Genomic DNA, 23,780 nt, shown 5'->3' on the forward strand with positions numbered 1-23,780 from the left:
CTCCTCAAGTTCACGAGCAGTTGACCTCTCCCTAAAGGAAACCAGAGCTCCCCAGAGCACATCAGAAATCAGCACTGTGGTTGTCACCAGTGACCTCAGGAGCCCAGACTAGTGATCTTTGATCATGGTCTTTGCTTATTTGAAAAAAATATTAAAATATGCATCATGTCAAAACTTTATCAGAAACTCAAGAAACAAACATACCACCAAATGGAAAAGTCATTTAATTCAAAAATCATACTTCCACTAGTTTCACAGGGATTGTCACATAAACCAACCAAAAGTAAGAAAGCCAAGTTTCAGAGGCCACCCAACAGAAACTGTATTTTCTTTACAGATATGCTTAGTGACACAAAAGCACATTATTTTTCTTTTCAAGCCTGAACATGGCAACACTGTTTTATGAATAACAGGGAAAAAGTTCTATTCTAGTCACAAGTTACTTTTTAATTACGAAATAGGATTCTAAACACCAGTCGATATTCAATACTGAATCGAAGTTTAAAACAGTGCATTTATGTTTTTCAAAAAAAACATTAAAGTGCCATTTTTAAGTAGTTTATTGATATTATATCACACAGCACTTTATAATATACTCAAAGGTAGCCTAAGTTGTGAATTAAACATGCAAATATTTTCTTCTCCAAAATATGGACAAAATGTCTTTTAGAGTGCTTGTGCACATTAGCCTACTATGAACCACTAATTGTTTATGAGTTTGATCTTTTCAACATGACTCTTAATAAGTTAATAAGGAATATAGCTATAGATAGTAATCATCTGATAAATATGAACAAAGTTTTCAAATGGCACTTAAGTTACATCTTTGATCATTCTGATAGTCAATCAATAGCCTCTCTTGTTTCTCTGATTCTCAAACCTCAAATCTTAAAGGCTGTCAAGGCTCAGCAACTGCCAGCTTATGTGGGTTTCTAGAAGACAGTCTGTATCTTTACATATGTAAATGTGAGCTGTACACATACATACACAAACACATACTAATACGTATACACTTAAGAATCATCAGATGAACCTCTTTTCACAGGTTCAAGGTTGACCCTGGCATCTGGATACCCAAGGAAGCTGCGTGTAGGGTCTGTTTGGACAATTCTGTAGAAATGGTTGATGTAGAAATGATTGATGTCAAATGTCTTGGCCTCTCCAGGTAATTCTGACACTTTATCACTACTCTTGGTTCTCACTGACTACACTAAATAGAATTTTGACGTAATAGTAATTCCTATACTTACATGGGTCCAGGACTGTGCTAAGCCTTTGCCCTCTGAGGCATTCTGCCTTGAAACATGTTTTCATCTTGTAGTGTCCTGTAAAACTTCTGTAAAAAAAATTAGCTGTGAACTTTTTATGTGATAGATTTTCCCCCCTATTAAGAACTATATTTATCCCTCTTTAAAAAAATCCAAAGTTCTTCAGTATGGTTTGCCTTTCTCTTTCTGCTCTTAGCATTACTTTATACCCAATCCTTTTTCTCCTAAGAATACAAGTGCTTCCATTAGGAGGTCACATTTTAGCCAGGGCTGGCTCTGAATGACGTCTGAATTCTCTATATGGCCTCTCCCTGTGCTTTGGGAAGCTCTTTAGTTAGACGAGTACTGTAGACAGTGAAAGGAAACAAGCTAATTATGACCTGGTGGAGTCTGGTCTCAGGCATGCTGTAGGTTTGTGCAAGGTCCATTATGCTATGGCTGTTGTCATTTGGAGGCTACATTTAAAGAAAAGTGGTTCAGCACCCAGCACACCAGCCTGGCTGCCAAACACATTTGAGCATGATAAGATACATTTTTTAAACGCCGGCACAGGGTGTGTGAGAGGACACCCAGTTGACTTAAAAGAGATGTGGGGCAGGGCTGTCTAGGTAAATGATTACTGTCAAGTTTACCAGTTATGACAGATTAACTCCCTAGACAGTATACCCAGGACATTCCTTTTAAAGTCAGGTAGCTAAGTGGCTGTTTAGTTTCTTCAGGGCTGGCTACCTACTTGGGTAACACGGTTGCTCATAAAACATTCGCTGCTAGGGCGAACTGTGGGTGCCATGATGGCCACTGTTGTATGGGAGTCCTGGGTCTATAAAACTGGGTGGTCCAGACTTGCTTCTTTTGAAAACAGAAGCCAGAGGATGAAAGGTGCCAATAGACAGTCATGAGTGGTTGATCATGTTATGTTCAGTCGATTATTTCTGTCTCCCTACTCCAGAATCATGGATGTTTTTAGAGTCTACACAGTCAAGACAGAGCTTTTGGTGTGACAGGGGTTGCTGTTTTCAAGAGAGACAAACTCTGATGGTAGAAGGACTTTCCTTTGAGCTACAGGTATGGCACACATAACTGCAGAGTCCTGGCAAACAGTGAAATCACCTTGTCACTAGCATGACTCTGTGCTGCTAATGCCGGTTGGCCAAAACCTGATTGTTCATTTATTCTCTTTCTCTTTGCCTTTCTATCCAAAGAGCACTCAGCAAGAGGACATGAACTGGAATTACGTTGAAAAAACAAACAAACCCCAGTTTGGTGTGACAGAAGAAAACACACATTGGCTGTAGAAATACTAAAACACTAAGCTAAAAACTGGCTCCAATCCTAGGATACAAAGGCCAGCAGTGCTATACAGGGTCCATCCCTCTATGTTCAGATTTGAAAACAGAAGAGAATATCATCAGTCTTGAGCAAGTCAGGACTTTACTTGCCTGGGGGGCGGGGGAAGAATGTGAAACGAGTTGTCTTCTCAAGGCATGGCATTCTGTAACTACAGAACTCTGCTGAGTACCTGGAGGAGGCGTGAGAGACTGATCTTGATGCCCCCAAAAGACTCAGGCTATGTCTGCCTACCTGATCCCAGGGCCTTCCAAAAGCAACACGAGGCTCCTGGGAAAGCTCAGGGATTTTGTTCCATAGTATTCCACTCTGATACCCAGTTCACTCTCCTAATGTGCCCTAAGGTTCCCTATTCCAGAAGACAGAGTTAGAGGTGGGGAGCAAAGATAGTGGAGGGTAAAACCCATTTTCAGCCTTCAAGTTCCTTCTTATTTGTCGGCTCATATTCTGAACAGTGTCTCCAGTTCTGTAGATGATGGGGAGGAGGGGAGCCTGGCCAGGGAAAGGAAGCAGAGCAGCCATCTGTCAGGGCCCAGCACGGCCAGAGAAGCTGGGAAGGGGTCTACCTGAAATTCCCCTTGGCAGTAGCTCCATTTCCCTCGGCTTTGGATCAGAGCCAAATGAGGAGGGAGGCACATGCTTCCAAGTGGTCAAGCTGGGGCCAAGTGTTGGCAGGTAAGCTTCAGAGAAACTCCCAAAGCCGGGGCCTGGGACTTCTGGCCGTCCCCACATTAGCTCTAGTTAAGGTTCCAATGGGGCAGGTGGTGATTTCAAACATCCAATGTGTTAAAAGCATTATGTTGCTCTCTTTCTATTTGGAAAGCACAGTGGTATAGAGTGTGCTTGTCCCTCTAGCCCCTCTGAACAGGTCCCCAAGCTGTTCAAAGTCCGCAGGGAGTAGGTAAAGCCTGCTCATATAGCCTGCTCATATGTGCCCTTTCTTCTTGGGTTTTCAATGATAGCTTTCCTGAGTCCTATCTCGGTCTTCTCCATCTTAATTCTTGTTCCCTGATTCAGTGGTGGTGTCTGGCTCACTGCCGGGTGAGCTCCTGGGTAATAGCTGTGTCATCCTTGAGCTGATGGAATGAATCACAATGACAAACTCCTATTAACTTTAAAGTCATCTAGAAAGCTATAACAGCACAATCTCCACCCCTCTTTGGAGGTTTTTCTTTGTCTTATTTTGGAGCTATAGGGAATCTGAGATGAATAAACATGTATAGGGAAAGGGGAAGAAGCAGCATGTCAGGAATTAAAGATCCTAAGAAGCCAGTTTTTCTTGGAACTTAGACACACACATTTGCAAACTAGCTTGGACTCGTTTATAAAGCCTTAGAAGATGCGCAGAAGAGTAAGATACAAGGAGCATGCAATTATCCCATCTTCTGTCCTGGTACCTTGGCGTACCAAGAAATACACCTGAGAAGAAAAATGAAAAAAAAAAAAATCTAACCCCTGGCCTCACCTGTTTAAATCCTGAGCTTCATCTTACTACAGGGTAGGAGTTCTCGGAAAAGTTCATTGCCTGAAGATGCTCCTTCCATCTCCAAATCCAAAGCCCAAGAAATGCTCAAAAAACCACATCTGGATAAAGAAGACTGAACACCATTAACGTGTCATGCCCACCAACAAGAGCCAGCAGAGTGTGTGGAAATATCTCCTCCTTCCTCAAGGCCAGAGAAGGGATGACCTTCACTCTCTTCAACCTTGTATCCCCTCTCCCCCTCGTATACACACCTGTTCAGCAATCAAAGCTTAAATGTGTGAAGCAACTAGCTTATAGAATATCAAATATAAAACTTTGCCATATAGTATTTCAAATCACTCTATTTACATGTTTATCTTTTCAAAAAAAATGTAAAAGATACAGTAATTCAACACAATTCAAGTTTTTCTTTTCCTCTTTAAAGTTCCCTCAAGAGGAATTCCAGAAGCAGGACACACTCTGGAACAACGCCACCATCCCGAGGGGCTCCTGTCCTGGAGAGCTTGACAGTCCCTCACTTCGGAGTTTGTCTGCCCAGAATCACTCTTGCAAGGACATTCAAGTGTGGAAATACTGGGACTCTCTTCTTTGGAAAGCCAACTGAATTTGAAATGTCCAGGCCAAACTTCCCCACCCAAGGCGGTCTTCCACATGACCCAGCCCCTTCTGGACCAGGAAATTCTCTTTCTCAGAAGGTACCCATCCCACCTTCCACGCCCCAACCTTCTGGCATCCTCCTAAATCACAATGGCTTATTATATTAGTCTCATGCCTCAAAAGCCTGAGAAACAATTCCCTTTTTCTGAGTGGCAGTGAACATGTATGTCCTTTTAAACTAGAAGCCATGGGGTTAGTCCAGGAATCATGCCTGAAAACTGCCAGGGCACCAGTGCTTAGCAGCCCAGGGCACTGCCAGGGGGCTAGTCAGTGAAGGGCTACAGGCAGGCAAGGACAGGGGAAGGGACAGGTGAACGGGAGGGAATGAGTCAGAGGGAGGGTATTCCCCTTTGGGAGGCAGCATGTTGCCCTCTAGAAAGCAGACACTAGTTGCATGGAAGAACAGAAATATTAAGCCTGGATGTAATTTAATCTCAAGAGGTTACTAGAGTTTGTTCCAAATATATCCTGGTGCTGCTGAAATTCATCAGAAAGGGAGCAGTTCCCAGCTGCTATTCTATCTGCCCCCAAGTAGACCTTGATCTTCGGCTCAGGTTGTTGGGAAACCATTCAAAAAACGGCCAAAAAGCAGGGAGAAAAAAATACGTCATGCAAAGAGTGTGTTATTTTTTGGTTTGGTTTTAGAGTAGGTTGGGTTGCCGTGGTTACGAGGCAATGGCAGCCCTCGGTGGCAGAGAAGTTCCTAGCTTGGGATATTATGTTCCTAGCTTGGGAGGGGGGCCTTGGGGGGTGTGTACTCCCCTGCGTGAGAGGACTGGACAGAATTCTGCTGGTGCTGGGCCAGTGGCTGCTTGAGAGATGGTGAGAGACTGGATCTTATGTAAACAGCGCCATAACCCTTCTCCATCCTGCATGCAAACAAACAGACCCAGCCGCCTATAGCACGGCAGGTCTCAAGTATTTAGAGGTGGGGTAGAGAGAGTGTCTACTGTAAACAACAGCTGTGGATCCAGACTGGATCTCAGGCCACTGCCCAGCCCTGTCAGAGCCAGCTATACTACAAGCTCCTGGGGACTGCTTATATCTCACTTACTTCCTTTTTCACAAGGTTGGGGTTTGGATGACTACTGAAACAAAATGAGCACCCCACGTAGGGTGCTAAATGAGAGAAATGGCTTTGTAAGCCTTTCTTGTTATCAAAATCAAACGGCCTCCTCCGCTGATTTACTTCTGTTTCTTGCAGTATCACCGCACGTCAGCTGAGATGACCATGGGGATGGGTGACACCAGAGTTCACAGAAACATTCGTGTTGACAGGTAGCAGCAGAGTCAGTCACCCTGCACTTCTCAGCGGTGAAGAGCAATGGCCCACAACAATGGAATCAGCAGTTGTCATGGACACCGTGAAAAGCTCAGCAGTTCTGCCAGGGCCCATGGTTAGAGGAACTCCACGTAGTTCTCGGGGATGAGGCCCGTCTTTCCATTCAGAGTCCCCTCCAACCAGCCAGGCTCCTGAGATGGATGCACTGTATAGGAAGCGGGGAGAGAGCGACAAGAAATGACGTTACAGATAGGGTAGGAGGTGGATGCGTACTGTGCATGTGTGAAGGAAGTTTAGAGATTGGGTGCAGTCGCTCGTTAAGTTACGTAATTCTCAAATTTGTTTAAACCAGAGTTTCTCAACCCACTGGGGGACCTGGTAAAGGTCATTCTGAACTTTCTCCATAATTAAAAGGGGAAGAGACACAGGCATTCAAAATTCTGCATACAGTTTTAGGAGTTTCATGGACTTTCTGAAGTTCCTGGTTTAAACTATAAAGAAGTAACAGATTTCTGCATTTTAGGTGAGAGGTCACAGTTATGATATTCCACCTATATATTTACGTAGGTATCCATCCATCCATCCCTGCACTCATTTACCTACCCAGTGTTGACTATGTACCAGATAAAGTACCTATGGAGGACTGTTAAGAACTAGTCCCTAAAGATATGTAGCTCCTAATCATGCATTTTACTTCCCTCCGAATCCATACCCTCTGCTTCTAATTTCCTTGCAAATTCCCTCTGCATTTTTTTTTTTTTTTTTGTATTTTATAGTCTTCAAACAGCCCTCTCGTGGTTCCAACCATACCCTTCTTTAGTTTTCTTTCCTGTTCTCTGGAGTTTTCCTCCTTCCTATACACAAGTCTGAAAGCTGTCTTCCCCCTCTCTCTATTGCAATTTTAAAAATTTCTACCCTTTTGATTTTTCCATATCTAAAGAATATATACCCAATGTTCTGTGATGTCACAAGCCATCTCCATGGAAACTACTGTGATACTGTAAAAATTATATACCATCCAGCTTAGTCTGCAAAGCAGCCAACAGCAGGAAGGAAGAGAGAAGGAATCCTGGACTTGGAGAGGAGGCGTGTTCATGTTTTTTGAACTGGGAATATACAAATCACTCTTGGGCGAGGCAGGACATTTGTTCTTACTGTTTTAGGAAAACTCCAATTCTCCGAGATTGTTTGGAGAGAATGAATTTTCCTCTATTCCCTTCCTAGGCCAATTAAATGACTTCCTGAGCTTGTTTTAGAAAAGCATTTCCGCCCCCAACACTACTATAAAACTCTAGTTTCAGTTTGTAGGGAAATAAGAAAGAACAGAAACCAAAGAAAGTAAATGGAGAAGCAACAGAAGGACACACACTGAGGCTCATAGAAGAGCAATGTCAACCTTGGCTAGATCTTGAAGGCTTCTTCAGGAAAAGACAAGGTCAAACATCTATGAGGTGGCCCCCAACATGTTTGCCTGATTTCATATCTCTAGGCCTCAGGAATAAACCCAAGTAGCAAGGGTACTTTGGATTCATGACACCACACAAGGAGGAGTCTGGGGGAGAAGTGCCATGGAAGAAAGAACACAACACAACTTAAAAGCAACCTGGTCTCTCCAGTGACCAAGATCTCCCAGCCTACTGTTAAAATGCTAGCACCCAAACACCCCTGCCTTCTGCCCATCCATCCAGCTGATACTGCCAAGATCACTTCAGTTTCTTCAACCTATCAAGTGATAATAAAACTCTCTCCCCCTCAGTGGGTTCTTGTGAGAGTTCAGGAACCAATATGGAGAAAGCACAGTAAATGCTCAGTACAGATGAGTCAGTAGGAGACCCTGTGTCATTTGATCAGTCATTCAGAATGGTCAGCAGGACCCTCCTGGTAAAAACCAAGTAAGGACCTGGTCTCAACAACCACCTAAACTTGGGGAAATCTCAGATGTTCAGAACCAAAACCAAACAAATCAAACTCACTCCCCAAAACAAAAGACATAGAAAGAAGAAACCAACCAAACACACAAAATGAAAAACAACAAAAAAAGACAAACCCTCCTTCCCCATTTGACAGCAAAGCTCCTAGTTGAGTTGTTCTACTGGATGCACCGAGTCCATCTCTTTCAGACTTTCTCTCTTCCTGGCCAGCTGTTCAAACACAGCTCAGGTGCAGAGGTGGTAATCTCTGCAAACATTAGAAATGGAATTTGCAGAATAAGGGGAGAATCAGAGGGGACAAAGGAGGCCCTCCAAACTAGAGAACAAGAGATATGTCATGGGAGACGGCAGAGGACAGTGCAGCCTTTGGGTCAGATTGCTGACTCAGAGGAGTCAGCAAGTCAGGCTTTAGTAAGGGATGGTACCAGACCAGGCGCAACAGAACCACCTGAATGCTTATTAAAACTGCAGATCCCTAGGCCCCAGCACACATCAGTTACAGTAGAATCTCTAGGAGTGGGGCTCAGGGATCTGCATTTTAACTAATTCACAGAAAGTTAAGTTATAACTCTTCTGTGCCAAAATGCCTCTGTAATGAGGGTGATAATAAGAATTAACTGATGGAGGACAGAGGCAGCCCCAGATGCCTCTGGCTTTCTGTTTTCTTTTGTTTCCCTTCCTCACACTTGAAGGCTTAGCTGAAGCCCTACCTCCTCCATAAATATCATCATGGAACGCCATCTACCTGCTCCCTCCCTTCCCCTGGCTCCTGGAATGCTCATAGTACATTCCACATATTATTCATAGGTCCTTTTTTTTTTTTTTAAAGAAGATGTTGGGGGTTGGAGTTTATTAATTAATTAATTTATTTTTGCTGTGTTGCGTCTTCGTTTCTGTGCAAGGGCTTTCTCTAGTTGTGGCAAGCGGGGGCCACTCTTCATGGCGGTGCATGGGCCTCTCACTATGGCGGCCTCTCTTGTCGCACAGGCTCTTGGAGCACAGGCTCCAGACGTGCAGGCTCAGTAGTTGTGGCTCATGGGCCTAGCTGCTCCGCGGCATGTGGGATCTTCCCGGACCGGGGCACGAACCCGTGTCCCCTGCATCGGCAGGCGGACTCTCAACCACTGCGCCACCTAACGAGTTTTTTAGTGCATTTAATTTTGTATTCTATCACTCAACATTCTTCACTGACTCCCCTCTGGTGAATTATAACAATAGAAGCGAACACGCTACAAATGATGACTGGGAAACAGCCGTGGACTCAGAGAGTTAAATATTTATTGACTCATTTGGACCTAAGGATCCTAGCTTGTATTATTATTATCCCTATTTTACAGATGAGAAAATTAAGGCTCAGAGAGGTAAATTAATTTATTCAGGCTCCCAACGGTAGACCCAGAATTTGAATCCAGCTTGTTTGATACCAGAGACTGAGCCCTTTTCCACTACTTTATGCCTCTATCCAGCCAGAGAATGTGATCCTTGAGGATAAGAAAGGTGATGCTCATGGTGAGCACACACCAAGCAGTGGGCCCTTGGCTAAGTGCTTCCTCTGCATCACCTCTTTCCATCTTCAGAAGGACTATGGAGTTGGTTCTATTATCCTCATCTTACTGATGAGAAACTGAGGCTCAGAGAAGTTAAGCATCTTGCCCCAAATTACACAGCTGGTAGATGATGGAGGTGGATCTGAACTCAGGACATCAGACCCTAGGGTCTGTGGTCTTAAGCACTACCACTTTGGCCTAGCCTAATGCTCTGGACATCGAGGATGCTCATCATAAGTACTGGTTGGGTTGAATTGCACCAATGGCCAACCTTCTGAATTGCACCAGTGTCCCATGTGCTATATAAACACACAAGGTGTTGCAGTGAGCTGCCTGGGCAGCTCTCCAGCCCAGCAGGCATATAATAAATATAAGCTGCTGCTGACATGGGCGTGCTTCCTGCCAACTACTCTCTCTCAGCTCAATCCATATACACTCCATACACCCCTGCACAGGCAACTCATGCTCTCCCCGCTCCTTCGCTCATGGTGGACAAGGAGCAAGTGTGTGACTAAGATCTCTAACGGCTGGCTGCCCCACAGGGAAGCAGCACTGGCTGGAACAGGTGCAGACCCCTGTGTAGTTGAATGCATGGACTCATTTAACAAACGTTCATTCGGCACCTACCACAAGCCACACACTGTGCTAGGTCCCTGCACGTAGGATAGAACAAGCAGATGAGATTCTGCTCTTGGGGAGGGACCATCTATATAGTAAGTAAGCACGTAATTGTAGGTAGTGATGAGGGGAGGGAAAGAGACTGCGATAGGGAAATGGGTGGGTGGCCAAGAGTTCGAAAAGCTAAAACCCAAATCATCCACAGGAGCCAGCCAGGCAGTGGGTAATGCAAGTGTAAAGGCCCCAAGATGGGGAGAAGCTTGTTGTGATTTCAGAACACTGGTGTGTAAGTTTTTCTTAAAAAGCCAGCTCGTCAATGTGTAACTGCTCAACTCTGCCACTGTCTTGCTATAGATAATATGTAAACACAAAGGCGTGAGTGGCTGTGGTCCAATGAAGCTCTATCTACAAAAGCAGGCAGCGGGCTGGATTTCACTGGCTGGTCATAGTTTGCCAGCCTTATTCGAGAACATAAAGAAGGCCTGGGAGGCTGCTTTGTATCAAGGGAGGGTGAGAGGGGGCCAGACAGCAGGGGCGGGACCTGCAGGTCCTTGTCAATAATTCTAAGAACAACAGGAGGCAAAATAACATGATGTGACTTCCATTTTTCAAAGATCAATCTGGCTGCTGTGTAGAGCCTGGATAATGGGGTAAGAGTGGACGCAGCAAGACCAGTGAAGCAGCTGGTGGAAACGCCTGGGGGAGACATGGAGAGGCTGGGGAGGCTGAAAGATTCCACCGAGGAACTCTCTGGGAACCCCACTGCCTGAGATATCCTTTATCAGCAAAGGAAACCCAGGGCAGCCCTGCTGTGCACTCACACTGCACCCGGTACCCCAGCAATGAAGGATCCAGCCCATGCCAGACCTTGATAAAAGTATCCCAAGAACCCAATTTTAGTGAACGCCATGTGAATATTCCAGGTATCACTAATCATGTTGCTTCTAGATGACTAATGTTCCTGAGAACGTGAGTTATTTTTCTTTCCAGTTACTGTATGAGGTGCTCTTGGTGAAATGGCCAGTTTCCTAGTATATTGGCAAGGGCTGACACTGGAGTTATTTCTGAGTATTGCACAGCCACTGCCCACTGCACAAAGTCCAAGAGCTGACTGAGCAGCCTCTCCAGATTCACAGTGGGCCCCTGGAATCCAGAGGCTTGGAGATTAATCATTACAAACAACAGACTTTCCCCTCAAGGTGCCCCTCCCTCTTCCTCCTCCTCCTTTCTTCTTCTTGATCCTGAAAAAAGACAGACAGACAGACAGACACAGACACAGACACAGACATACACACACACACACTCACTCACTCTAACTCTGTCATTAGGAAACTTTCTTCTGATTGGTCTGATGATTTAATCTGACAGCTACAGAGCATCCAACTTACATTGTCCTTACCTGGGATCTTCAGCAACAAATTACCAAGACAGAGAACAAGGAAAAAGATCTAACACGTGAATAGTGCTTTCCCCCTTTAATGCCCGATTACTCCTAAAGAGGCGAAGGGATGGGGAAAGTAGGGTCGAGGTAGCATTTTCTAAAAATTGGACGTCATAAAATATTACCATCCAACCAGTCTAAAATCTGGATCGACATTTTGTCAGATCCTTCTTCGACTGCAGCTCAGTCAACACTGTGAGGTGTTGTCTTTGGGGCTTAATTTGGCCTTTTGCTCTTCAGGGAATTGGAAAGGTCACTGGCATTCCTAGTTAAAAAGAAACTAGTGTCAATGAACGCTGCCCCTGGAGACCACAGGAAGGCGGGGCAAGGCCTCTGACTCTCTCCTGCTCTCATCTGTCCTTGTAGGATTTATGACAATTACTGAGCGGAGGGGCGGGAGTAGTAACAGAACCTGCTGGGAAGGAAAGGACTTGGCAGTTAAAAATCAAGTGTCTTTTAATTTCTTTTTTTGGTTAGCTAGTTAAACTACTTCAAAAAGGAGACTTAAAAACTGAAGAAGGTGGGAATGCCAAATGGTGCAACCCCCTCTAGAAATCAGTTGGGCAGTTCCTCCAACAGTTAAACCTAGAGTTACCATATGACCCAGCAAGCCCATGCCTTCGTGTATCACGAAGAGAACGGAAAACCTATGTCCCCACAAAAACTTGTATGCATGTGTCTATAGCAGCATTACTTATAACAGCCAAAAAGTGGAAACAATCAATATGTCCATCAATCGGTGAATGGAGAGACAAAACGTGGTATATCCATACAATGGAATATTACTCATCAATAAAAAGGAATGAGGTTCTGAGGCCTACGACAGCATGGATGACACTGAATATAGTGCAAAGCAAAATAAGTCCGTTACAAAGACCATGTACTGTATAATTCCACTCACATGAAACACCCAGAGCGGGCAAATTTACAGTGACAGAAAGTAGACTAGTGGTTGCCTAGGTGGCACATGGAGTAGGGTTGGGGTAAATGGGGCATGACTGCTAAAGGGAATAGGGTTTCTTTGGGGGTGATGAAGATATTGTGGAATTAGATAGTGATGATGGTTGCACAACTTTAAATATACTAAAACCCACTGAACTGTACATTTTAAATGGGTAACTTGTATGGTATGTGGCTACCTCAATAAAGCTCTTTAAAAAATGGAAGAAGGCTGCGCTCAGGAAGAGGAGTCCCAAACAAGACACACACACACACACATACAGACCTTTTGAGAGCTTAAACCAACTCTTCCCCCGGGATCAGGGGTCCTTTATGTTGTCAGAGTGAAGAGCTGATAGGAACAAGGCAGTCCCTTGCCCATGGGAGTAGTGGACTGTGGTTTAGAGGACAGACCTTTAAGCTCTGGACTCACCTGTAGATGTAGGCATCTCTCAAATCTTGCTCACTGGTAGGCAGAAGGCCCTCCCCTGTCGACAGCATAGGACACAGAGCCTGTGCATGCACCCACTCTGATTCGTCTGCCGTGCAAACTGTGTCATGTTATGGCTGGGCTGTGACTCCCCCACATGGGCCTGTTCAGGGGACACTCTCCAAGGACATGGCCCTGGACAGCCTTCAGGGGACCCACTCCTACAGGTGTGCCAGGACCTAAAAGCTCTAGCTGCTGAAAGGAGAAGCAGTAGAGCTGGCTGTTTGTATGCTTTGATTTTGAAAGGACCCAGATGAAAGTTAGTGGAACAAAGGTTTAAGGACAGTGCTTTAGAGGCTTTGAGAACCCTAAGTGAGGATGCAGTCCCAGAAGGCCACGTGCAGTTGTAGGCTCATCCCCAGCCCTGCTGGCTCAGAAGATCGAGGTCTGCCGAGTGTGACCTAGGAATCCCCCAGGTGCTCTGTGACCTCTTTCCCATTCTGTCTACCCATACCTGATTACTGTCTCTGCCATGCTGATGCAGGGGCTGGCCACACAGCGGGGCAGTCCTTTTGCATATGGATGCAGTCAAGGCTGTCCCCCAGGAGCCCACCTCTGCTCCGGCTGGGACCTCAGGGCCCTTACAAATAATCAGGACCCAGGGTGTCTAGGTGCAGTACCTACTGCCCAGCTGGGCTGTAGCAGCTAAAAAGGAAAAACTGTCATTGTGAACGATCAGAGCATCAGGGTCTTTTTCTGAGATGGACATAACGAAATGATGATCATCGTCGTAACAATAACAACATACTGAAAGCTTAATATGTGTTGAGTACTATTTTAAACGTGTGATGCACACTATCTCAATTTTCTCTCAAAACTATCTGGTATCTTTCTATGACAGAGGAGAGGACTGAGGCACAGAGAGGTTAAGTCACTGCTTGAGGTCACACAGAATCAAGTGGTCAAGCCAGGGCCTGCGCTACAGTGGCCTGAATCTAGGGTTCAGGCTCTCCAGTGCTACGTGGTAGCCTTGGCTGCCCTGCATTTCTGGGTCTCAGGAGGGTGGTAGGAGGCCATGGTCCCAACCTGGGTGGGACCACGCAGCCATGATGGGAAAGGAACACTGGGTAGTGAGCACTCACCCCTGCCAGGGAACCCTGCCCCACCCCACCTGAGGTCAAGAAGGGAGGCCCAGAAAATGTCCAGTTCCTGAAACCAGACAGCTGGTTTTTGCTTCCTCCTTTGAGCAAAACAAACAGACCCTTTCGCCCAGGGATCCAGAAGGATTAACCCCAAAGGAGAACTACATCTGGAGGAAATCTCAACTGTAACAGAAACTTGGGCCTTTCCCCAGAATCCTGATTTTTCTTGTAGGCAGATAATAAGTTATGACAAATTATAACAACAATTCCATCAATTTGCATTTTGAAAAATATTCTTTTTTTTTTTTTAAGGAAGGAAAACAAACAAATGAAACAAGGAAATGGTGCATCAAGCAAGTCCCAGGCCCATGGGGCAAGTGCTCCGAATCCATTTTCCCACCAGGATGCCTGTGCAGGCCAGCTGGTGCTTGGCAGGGCTGGTTTCACTGTGGGATCATCTACCCGCTCCTGGCAGCTGGGGGAGGACGAGCAGGAATGCAGCGCAGCTTATCTGCCCGGAGCTCACCCAATGCCCCACCATCTCAGAAACAGGCCTCTCCTGCCATGGACAGTGAATCCCACTGAACCCAAGGATGGGCATAGACCCTGCGGCTTTAGCCCCCTCCCTGAGCTTCTGACCACTTGCAGGATCCCCGTTCTCCACTCCTTCGTCTCCTCCGTCCGTCCAGCCCCAGACGCTCAAAGCCTGTGCAGGTACCATCCCATTTAATGCCCACGACACCTCGATGACACTGGCTCTGTCACAGTGAGGAGGTGATTCCACCCATCCTCTTTTGATAGTGGTTCCTAAACTCTGCCGCTGCTCTGTTATTTTGGGAAAAGACACCCCATTCCACCCCATGCTCTTTTTTAGTCTTACCTGTTCTGTTGAGATTTTCCTTAGGTAGAAAGGAACTTTGACAACTCCAGTGATTTATTTGAAAAACTCACCGTTATCGAAGACCGTCCCTGCTGTGAACGAGAGCTCTGAGTCGTGTTCTGCTTTGCAGGCATATAAGGCTTTTGCCTTCCGGAACGGTGTGCTGGGGGAAAGCAGTTTATTTAGTATTTTTAAAAAACCCTCTGAAAGATATTTAATCTCTCTTCCTCCCCCTTCCCTGCAAGCCACCGAGCCTTCTCTCACGGGAAGAGCCTGACAAGGCAGTCAGATGGCAAAACACGAGGTGGAAAAGTTGCAAAGGTCACCAGAGCAGAAACGAGAAATATGCAGAGAACAGCCATAAGCCTGGAAAAACCACACTTCTCGTGGGCTCACCTTGTGCCAAGTTTAAACCTGACTTTTAAGAGCTGAACAGTGGGAGGGCAGGCTGGACCCCATTTCTGGAGCAGGACTAGCTGGGGGGGGCACAGTGGAGGCAGGAAAGAAACCCTAACTTGCTCTGGAGAACACTCACAGCAGACGCTGCTGAAAGTGGCCAATGCTCAGTGAGTCAAAAGGAGAAATTCTAGCAAAGCCAGGTTTCAGCTCCAGGCCCCGGGCTGACGTTGGCTCTCCCACATGTTCCTTATTTCTCATTGGGCTGGTGGGGCAGGATTCCAGAGCTGCAACTCCTGGAACCCCAGGGTAGGGCAGGGAGAAGACAAGGTGTGGGTGTGAGCAGTTACACACGTGTGCGTATGAGCATACGTGTGCACTCGTGTGGGGAGGAAGAAGGGAGAGGGGGCATGATGCAATTTTTTTGTGTCTTTCTCATCCCAGGAGTGCTGAGAGCCACGCTCACTGCGAATCAGAATCACTTTAAAAAACGCAGATGTCTGGGTTCTACCCTGACTTGCAGATATCAGTATTTTTATAAAGCTCTCCAAGTGACTCTCATGAGCAACCAGGGCTGAGAACCATCCTTCCAGAGCAGGGGTTGGCAAACTCCTTCTGTAAAGGGCCAGACAGTAAATATTTTAGGCTTCATGGGCCGTATGGTCTCTGTTGCATTTACTCAACTCTGCATTGTAGCACGAAAGCAGCCACAGGCAACATGTAAATGAAGGAGTGTGGCTGCGTTCCACCAAAACTTTACTTACAAAACACAGGGGGCAGGCTGGATTTGACCTAATGGCTGCAGATTGCTAACCCACATTCTAGAGTGCAAGTCGCAAGTACTGGTAAATCAACTTTTGCTTTGATATCCAACCAGTCCCAAATGAGCTATGGACTTCTCAAGGGTCACAAGAAAAATGACATTTAGCAGTCAAAAGTTGGCTCTTTATTTGCTGAAAGCAATCTCTCTCTCCCTCAAAGCCAGCATATTTAGGGGCTCTAGGGCAGAGTAACAAAAGAGCAAGGAGGTCCTCTGGGTTAGACAATTATTCAAGGGATATATATTATTTGCTTTCTCTTTATTTGGCTAATGGAGAGCCTCAACGACTCAGGGACGCTAAACCTTCATGGCGCATTTATTTCTAGTGGCTGAATGAGTTTTAGCTGAGGCATGGTTGGTCTCAGGTAAATCCAGAGAGGATCAGAAGAGGCAGGGCACTTTGGATCCTTATGGAACTGTTGCTCTTGGAGTCACCAAGTCCAGCTTCCCTCTGGGAAAGAGGAGCCATGGATGTTTGGAAACCTATACCAGGGCCAGAAATCTAAAACTTTTAGTCTTGGTTCCATGAAAATTGAAGGAAAGATGACTTAAAGGGTCTGTTGTACAGATAAATGGTTATCCAGAATTTGTTGCCAGGGTACAGTTTACTGCTGTTCTCTCTGGTCTTCTAGTAGCCAGGAAATGATAACTGGGTGGGAGAAAACTGGGAAAGTGGGAGAACACGAAGTGGGTTCGCTGGTAGTGAAGGGAAAAAGAGCCTTTAGGATGTAACAGCTCCAACTAGAAATCAGCTCCTCCTGTGTAATTATCATTAATGTCACAATCAAGTTCAGGACAAGGGGCACATTCTGTGATCTAACTAAACCAAGTCTGTGTGTTGGCCAGCAAGGGCCAAACAGCCAATGCGCTGCTAAAATTTTGTTTTTGTTTTTGGAGAGAGTAGGGAACAGAGAGGAGGAGTCATCTGGCTGTGAAACGTGTTAAAACAGCCAGAACTCCATATGGACAGGCAAGTGGAGCCTGTGATGACATGGAAGGTGGAAGGAGAATCCAGTAGCCACGAGCCAGGGTCATTGTCCCTTGAGGATGGGGAGAGAGCACAGGGACCAGGGACAGGGAGATAAAAGGTGAGGTGAAAATCATCTGAGGCAAGGCTCCTCTGGCTGGATTTTCACAGAGGTTACTTATTAACCTCCTCAAATAAAGGGAATGGGACAAAACAGGGACAAGCCAGGGAAATCAACTGGGGTATCTGGCAGGAAGTAAGCAGATGGAATGGCTCAAGTGCCCAAGATTATCATTCAAGAGAAGTAATTTTCCACTAATATCCGGTTTTAGGAATTTAATAATGATAACATTCAATAAAACAGTACATTAAAAATGAAAACAAAGGTCAGGAAAGAGCTTTTCTTTTTTTTCTTTTTTCTTGCTTTTCTCTCAAATTGAGAGGTGACAGACAGTCTACAAGGAGGTCTTTTCCTCCGAGACGTCCTCCTGCCCCCTTGGGATGTGCACAGGAATGGGAGGGATGATAGAGGGGTGCTTTTAAAAGGAGCTATTCCTGTTCCCCAGGACTAGGGTTGCCAAATAAGATACAAGGCATCTAGTTAAATTTGAACTTCAGATCCATGAGGAATACTATTTTAGTATGAGTATGTCCCAAATATTGCATGGGATATACTTATACTTAAAAAAATCATTTGTTGTTTACAATTCAAATGTAACTGGGTATTCTGTATTTTCATTTTATTTGCTAAATCTGGAAGCCCTACTCAGGGGAAAGTCTTCTCTTTGTAAAAGTTTGTCAGCCCGAGTCCTGTGTCCCATGCCATACTCTTTCCCTGTCAAAAGCCCTGAGTGGTTTGTGTTAGGTAGGGTTTCTACCAAAACAGATCCTGCTGGCACAGAGGTTTCGTTTGTAGGCTTTGGCTCTGATTAAAGAAAAAAAAAAATTCCCCCCCTAAGCATCTTTGGTTCTTGGGCTCCCTAGCTCCCTGTTCTCTGCAAAGCATCTCCACATTGCACACAGAGAGCCTGAGGTGCCTGTGACTCTTCTGTGACAGCGCCCTTCAGACCTCAGCAGGGCCTTCAAGGGCATGAACAAGCTTGGAACCTTCTGCTTGTTCATTGTTAATTTTCGCCTCTGAGCATGGCACAGGGCCAGGAAAAGCACTCAGAGGAGTTTCCCTCAATTGCCCTTGCAAACCCTGCAAAATGACAACCCACTCTGCACTGTACAGGGAGTTGGGCTCAGCTAGACTGGCAGGATGCAACAGCTTGATCATTTAGGCATAATTTCCAGGAGCCCCTGTGTGAATCCCAGTTATGAGTTCGGGGCTGGGAGCTTTTCTGGGGGTACAAGTGAAAGGAAAGGGAACTGCTCCTCCAGAGTCCCCTTTCTCTGCTGTGCTGTGAAAGGCATCTCCATTCCTGAGCTGGAACTAACAAGCACTAACAATGCTTTGGGGAGGGGAGACCAAGCCACTTCCAGAGGAGATGTTATATAGAAGTTCATGGGCCCATTAATTAGGTCTAATTAAGTTTTTATTTTTAAAAGCTCTGCCCAGGGAAGGAAATCTGAAGCTTCATGTTCTGGAAGTGGATTTGGGGGAATGTTTTGTTGGACCTGAATAATGGGTGTATGCCCCCACCTCTTGGCTGCATACTGCAACAGCAATCAGGGGACTTTTGCCCTCTCTGTTGGCTAGCTCCCCAGCTGTGTCCCCATCCGTGCTCAGCTTGGCACACATGGTCAGCTCAGTGATAGCCAACTGCAAGCCCTACTCTGCCTTGCCTATTTCAAAAAGGCAGCTTCCTACAGGGTTGTGGAACAGCATTATCCAAATGGTGCCATTATGATGATGGCCAGAGTGAACAGTACTGTGTAACCATGAACCCAAACACATGGGGTGAGCAGATTCTACTGCCACTGTCCACTGCCAATCTGGAAATATCAATACTCTGGGAAAGGTGTAGCTAAAGAAGTAAAACCTGGAAATATCCTGGAAGATGGGAGTGGGGAGGTGGAGATACTGGAGAGGCAATAGGGCCCCAAAGCTTAGAGATATAAAAAACGTGAATACCGTCCAAGCAGAGTACACTTCACTTTTTTAGCTGAATGATTCTACTGTCCTGAGTCCCCCAACCCATTCTGTCCAAGGGCCAATATTCTGAAGATTTTATTTCCTTTTGAACAAATTGAAGGGGCCACATTTTGGCTCTGGTTCAGGTCTCATGGGGCAATCAATGATCTAACCAGAACAACCCAAACCATATCTGGTGTCCTAGAAAGTTAACATCTCCCAAAGTGCCCAGAATATACCTAAGAAATAATTAGGAAATAACTTGAGTGTCAGAAAAAGTATAATCTGAACTTTTACCTTATTCCCAGGGCGAGGATAAAAGAACATAGTGAAAAGCTATGTTTTCCATCTTCAAGGGAAAAGCTAAACAGAAAACCTAGAGGAGCAGGCCAGGCTCTGGGGCCGGGAAACATGGAAACTTAAATTTGGGGCCACCCATGTGTTTGGAGGAAAGAATGCTGGTTGAGGGCAAGAAGTCCTGAATTCTGGATTGGATCTCATGAGTCATGTGACCATGCACAAGTCACTTCTCTGTGCCTTAGTTTTCCTTCTCTGTAATAGGGTTCAGGCCATTTCTTCTCATTCTCACATGAAGATAGAATGAAATGATAGATATGGAAGTGCCTGGAGGAGAATTAAGTTTATATACACACACACACACACACATATGTACACACACATAGCTACATATGTGTGTGTGTGTGTATATATATATATATATATATATATGTATGTATAAATAGCATGGGGTTTCTTTTTTTAAAAGTGAGACTCAGCTTTATAAATTATTTAAGCCCCTATGCTGGGCCCACCCCTTAGGAAAAAACCAGCTATGAGAAAAGATGGATGAAAAAGTACTGCCAAGGCCCAAAATACTTATGATGCTTCAACTGGGCTCTGCGTTTTGGTTGTCTGAAAGCAGAGATTAAATTCGAGAGACACACATGCTCAGGACCTACATAGCAGAGGGATTCTTTTTCCTGGATTTAAACAGCTTCTTTTCTCCAAAAAACTCAAATGTGAAGAATTAAGTGTCATTAAAGCAGGGAAAAACTATAGCTTGGCCCCTGGGGGGAGAAACTAGGTCAACCCTCAGAATGAGGTGTTGCCTGTTCCCGTGAGAGCTAAGGGTTCACGACACGTGGAGACAGATGCAGGCTGGGAGCACCGAGCATTCCTGGGACTACATGGGAGGTGAGGAGGCAGCCACGAACAATTTAAAGAGAAACTGCTTCATATCCCAAGCCTTTATTCTGTGTTATATTCATCTCCCTCCCAACTGGTCTGGGTCTCATCAAATAGGTGTCAGTACACAAGGCTGAAAGCCCAACCCCACAAATAAATGTTGCCTGATACTATCTGATAAAAATGAGGGAAGAAAAGGCCGGTACGTGTCTCAGCACTGCTCCCTTTGATATTATCTTATGCTAAAGCACAGAGAGCCCCACGATCCAGAGAGTGATCCAAACAGGAGCCCATTCAAGAGGCACTCTCTCCCCAAACTCTAGGCATCACGGATAAATTCAGTAACCAGAGGAAGGGCTCAGAAGGGTGTGGAAAATGCCATGCTGGTTCATGCAAATAGTCCCTCCCAGCTTTGGTCTCTGAGGCTGGAATCCCTGATCAGCTTTGGATAAGCAGGAACGGATTGGTCATCATCCGTGATTTTACCTGGAGTCTTCATGAACTGCTTCTTCTGGCCTGTCAAAAAGCAAGTGCAGGTTTGGATGGCAGGGAACAAAGTTGACGAGGAGGCTGAACACTGCATGAAGAGAGGACCAAGCCAATGAGAGAACAACAGCAGCAACAGAAAAGCAAACAAACCCTGCAACAGACCTGATGGGGGATGAGTCGCTGGACGTGGATGAGGTGGGCATAGGGCTGGATGGCGCCGAAAACATGGGCCAAGATGGCGAGAGGGGTGAAGTTGGGCTTGGATTCGGGGGGCTGCAAGACATAACCACCAGAAAACTCGTCAGCACATAGGGAAACCACAACGGGAGCACAGGAGGTTCAGGGGAGGCCAAATGACAGGGAGCTGGAGACTGGAGGAGCACTGAAACTGTTCTCAGTGCCAAGTCACATCTCTCCAGGCCAAACTCCGTGTCTTCCAAGTAATGCCTGCTCTGGAACTCCTCGGAGTGTTAACATGTCTCTTTGCCCTAAAGAACAACTGCTTTCTAGGTGGTAGGAGCTTCCTCAATTGTGTCCATTGTGCCTTTGGCCATGGGTGAAAAAGGCCCTGAACCCATGTCCATGGGTTCCCACACCCACATCCTATCACCGACCTCCATCTGGGGCAGGGCTAGCTCACAAGCAGCCTTCAGCTTCCACCGTGTGAGTGTTTTTAAAGTCGTGTCTCAGCAAAAATGACCATTCTTCTGGGCCACACAGGCCATTCCGCCAGAAAACAACTTCCTGTTTACTTTTTTTAACGAAATGGGCCGTGTGCCATTGGAGACCCCGAGAAGGACTGCATTAGAAAAGTGATAACGGATGGAGGACAGGGCTGGACATGCACCTCTCAGGAGAGGGCATACAGCTATGGGCAGGGCATAGTTGTCCCTCTGAGGTTTGCTTTCTAGGCTTATTCTTTCTTTTTTCATGGATTTTGGGCATTTTGACGCTCAAAGAAAAAGTCTCAGATGGAAGGCAATGAAAAAATGAGGAACTGAAAGCTTAAATTTGTCGTTTTGTTCTCTGATGGGTGGCTGATCAAAAGTTTGGAGAGGACAGGTTGAAACTACTCACTAAAATATGGTTTGTGGATCTTAACTAGTCACGCTAGCCCTTTGACTTATTTCCACAAATTACACAAATAAACATCTTAGTAACTCTGTAAAATTGCACTAAGTTCCAGATAGTGCAAACAAACACCAATGACTGAGAAAACAACCCGGAAACCACCCAGCCACCACACCACCTGCAGCCCTGAGCCCCAGCCGGTGGCTGGATTATGTGGCCCAAGCACTGTACAGAGGTGAAAATGACAGCAACCCAATTCCAGGGGAACAGACTTTCTAAACATACTGGGATTTAGCAAGAACACATAAATGTCCTACTGAATGAGACATCTTCAATTCAGATGAGAGACTCAATCAATAATGGCCTTAATTACCTACAGCTATAACATAAATTCCTACGGAAATATACAGTAAAAACCCATTGTGTGAGTTCGTCAGATAACCTTGGACTAATTGAAAGAAACATTTATTAAATGTCACTATATGCATTATATTTCTAGAATATAAATTTCATAAGCAGGGATTTTTGTTTTTTTGTTTACTGCTGTATCTCCAATGCCTAAAATAGTGCCCAGTAGGATTTCAATAAATATTGAATAAATTAATGAATCTCATTTAACCCAGCCATCTAGCCAAGAGGCACTATTATAATTCCCATTTCATAGATATGGGAACTGGGCCAATTTGAGGCTCGCTTGAAGATATCCAGGCTGTAATTGTCAGGGCCGAGGTTCAGAGCCCAATCCCCTGGCTCCAAGCCCAGGGCTGTTGCCGCCACAGTGTACCACCTCTGGGGTAGCAGGACTTGCTCTGATCCTCTAGGCCGTACCAAGCTTCTTTACAGACCCAGCCAGAGCACTAGAAACCTTAACCACTGATTTATGAGTTTCCTTTAGATGCCTACCACATTTGCAAGGGAAAACGGGAATGCAGCAACAGACAGTCCCAGCAAGACTCAACACATTGTAAATTCCAACAAAATCCCCAATTCTGCCTCCAGTCTTGTGTGTGGTAGATTCATATAGCAGATGGAATTCATATAACAGAAGAGACAGAATTCAAAGAGTATGGCTTTTTTCTCTTCTTCTCAATTATTCCAGCAATAACTCCTTATTGAACACATTGTGCGATCAAGACAGTAAGTGCAATACAACTTAGCATTTACCAAGGTCCCTGACTTGATGAGCTTACAGTGTATTTGACAAGATGGGACAGATTAAAAAACAACTGTAATATAAGACAGTAAGTAAGCTTCATCAGCTAAGGGATCAGTTACCCTATGATTAGCTTAATACCTGCTCCCACACTTGATTCTGTCTTGGGTCCCAGAAGGAAGTGCTGCCTTATTTCTACTGGGCAGTCAGTCCTCGGTTAATCCGTAACTGCAGCTGGTGAGAAGGGCCTCGCTTTCTCAGTCCCCTCCCCACAACTGCCCCCCTAGATAGTGACCCAGTGGGCAAGGCCTGGCTATTCCAACTGAAGCCCAGCCTGGGAACCCAAATTCTGACCAGGGACAATCTGGAGGTTTATGAGAGCAGCCCAGGCCCAGAGGCCTGAACTAATCTGTTCCTTTGGTCAGTGGCCAACACAGGACAATTAAAAAGTCCTTAAGACCTTTATTTTTTTTTTTTTGAGTTTTCTTTTTAGTGGCTTTTATAAGTAGGAAACACCTCCAGCTTCCTACCTCAAGTGTACCAAGAATCATGCCTTTGGCTAAAGGCATGGTTGGAAACATATTCTATGAACACAATGTGGGTTCTGAATGTTTTTTCACATCCCTGGATATCTAAGTGGTTCTTGGCCACTTA

At 45.5% G+C, this 23,780-nt stretch overlaps 1 protein-coding gene across 3 annotated transcripts in view; it reads right to left on the reverse strand.

Annotated features, from left to right (window-relative positions):
- Positions 1 to 206: 206 nt before the first annotated feature.
- The window catches only part of ARHGAP26 (Rho GTPase activating protein 26), a 490,933-nt gene continuing 467,359 nt past the window's right edge, over positions 207 to 23,780 (reverse strand). Inside the window, exons 21-24 of one of the 3 annotated variants that reach the window (XR_014294215.1) lie at positions 20,900 to 21,175; positions 15,040 to 15,131; positions 4,081 to 6,245; positions 207 to 3,691 (exon numbers count right to left, since the gene is read on the reverse strand). Coding sequence is in view for 2 of the 3 variants with exons in the window: in XM_082622792.1 (XP_082478918.1) it covers positions 6,157 to 6,245; positions 15,040 to 15,131; positions 20,900 to 21,175 (457 nt within the window). In the remaining variant the exon portion in view is untranslated. Of the gene's footprint in view, positions 6,246 to 15,039; positions 15,132 to 20,899; positions 21,176 to 23,780 lie in introns of all 3 variants that reach the window. The other 2 variants (XM_082622793.1, XM_082622792.1) reach the window with 2 other exon arrangements.

This window comes from Mesoplodon mirus (genome assembly GCF_964341445.2).
Source record: "Mesoplodon mirus genome assembly, chromosome: 5".
NCBI classification, from domain to species: Eukaryota; Metazoa; Chordata; class Mammalia; order Artiodactyla; family Ziphiidae; genus Mesoplodon; species Mesoplodon mirus.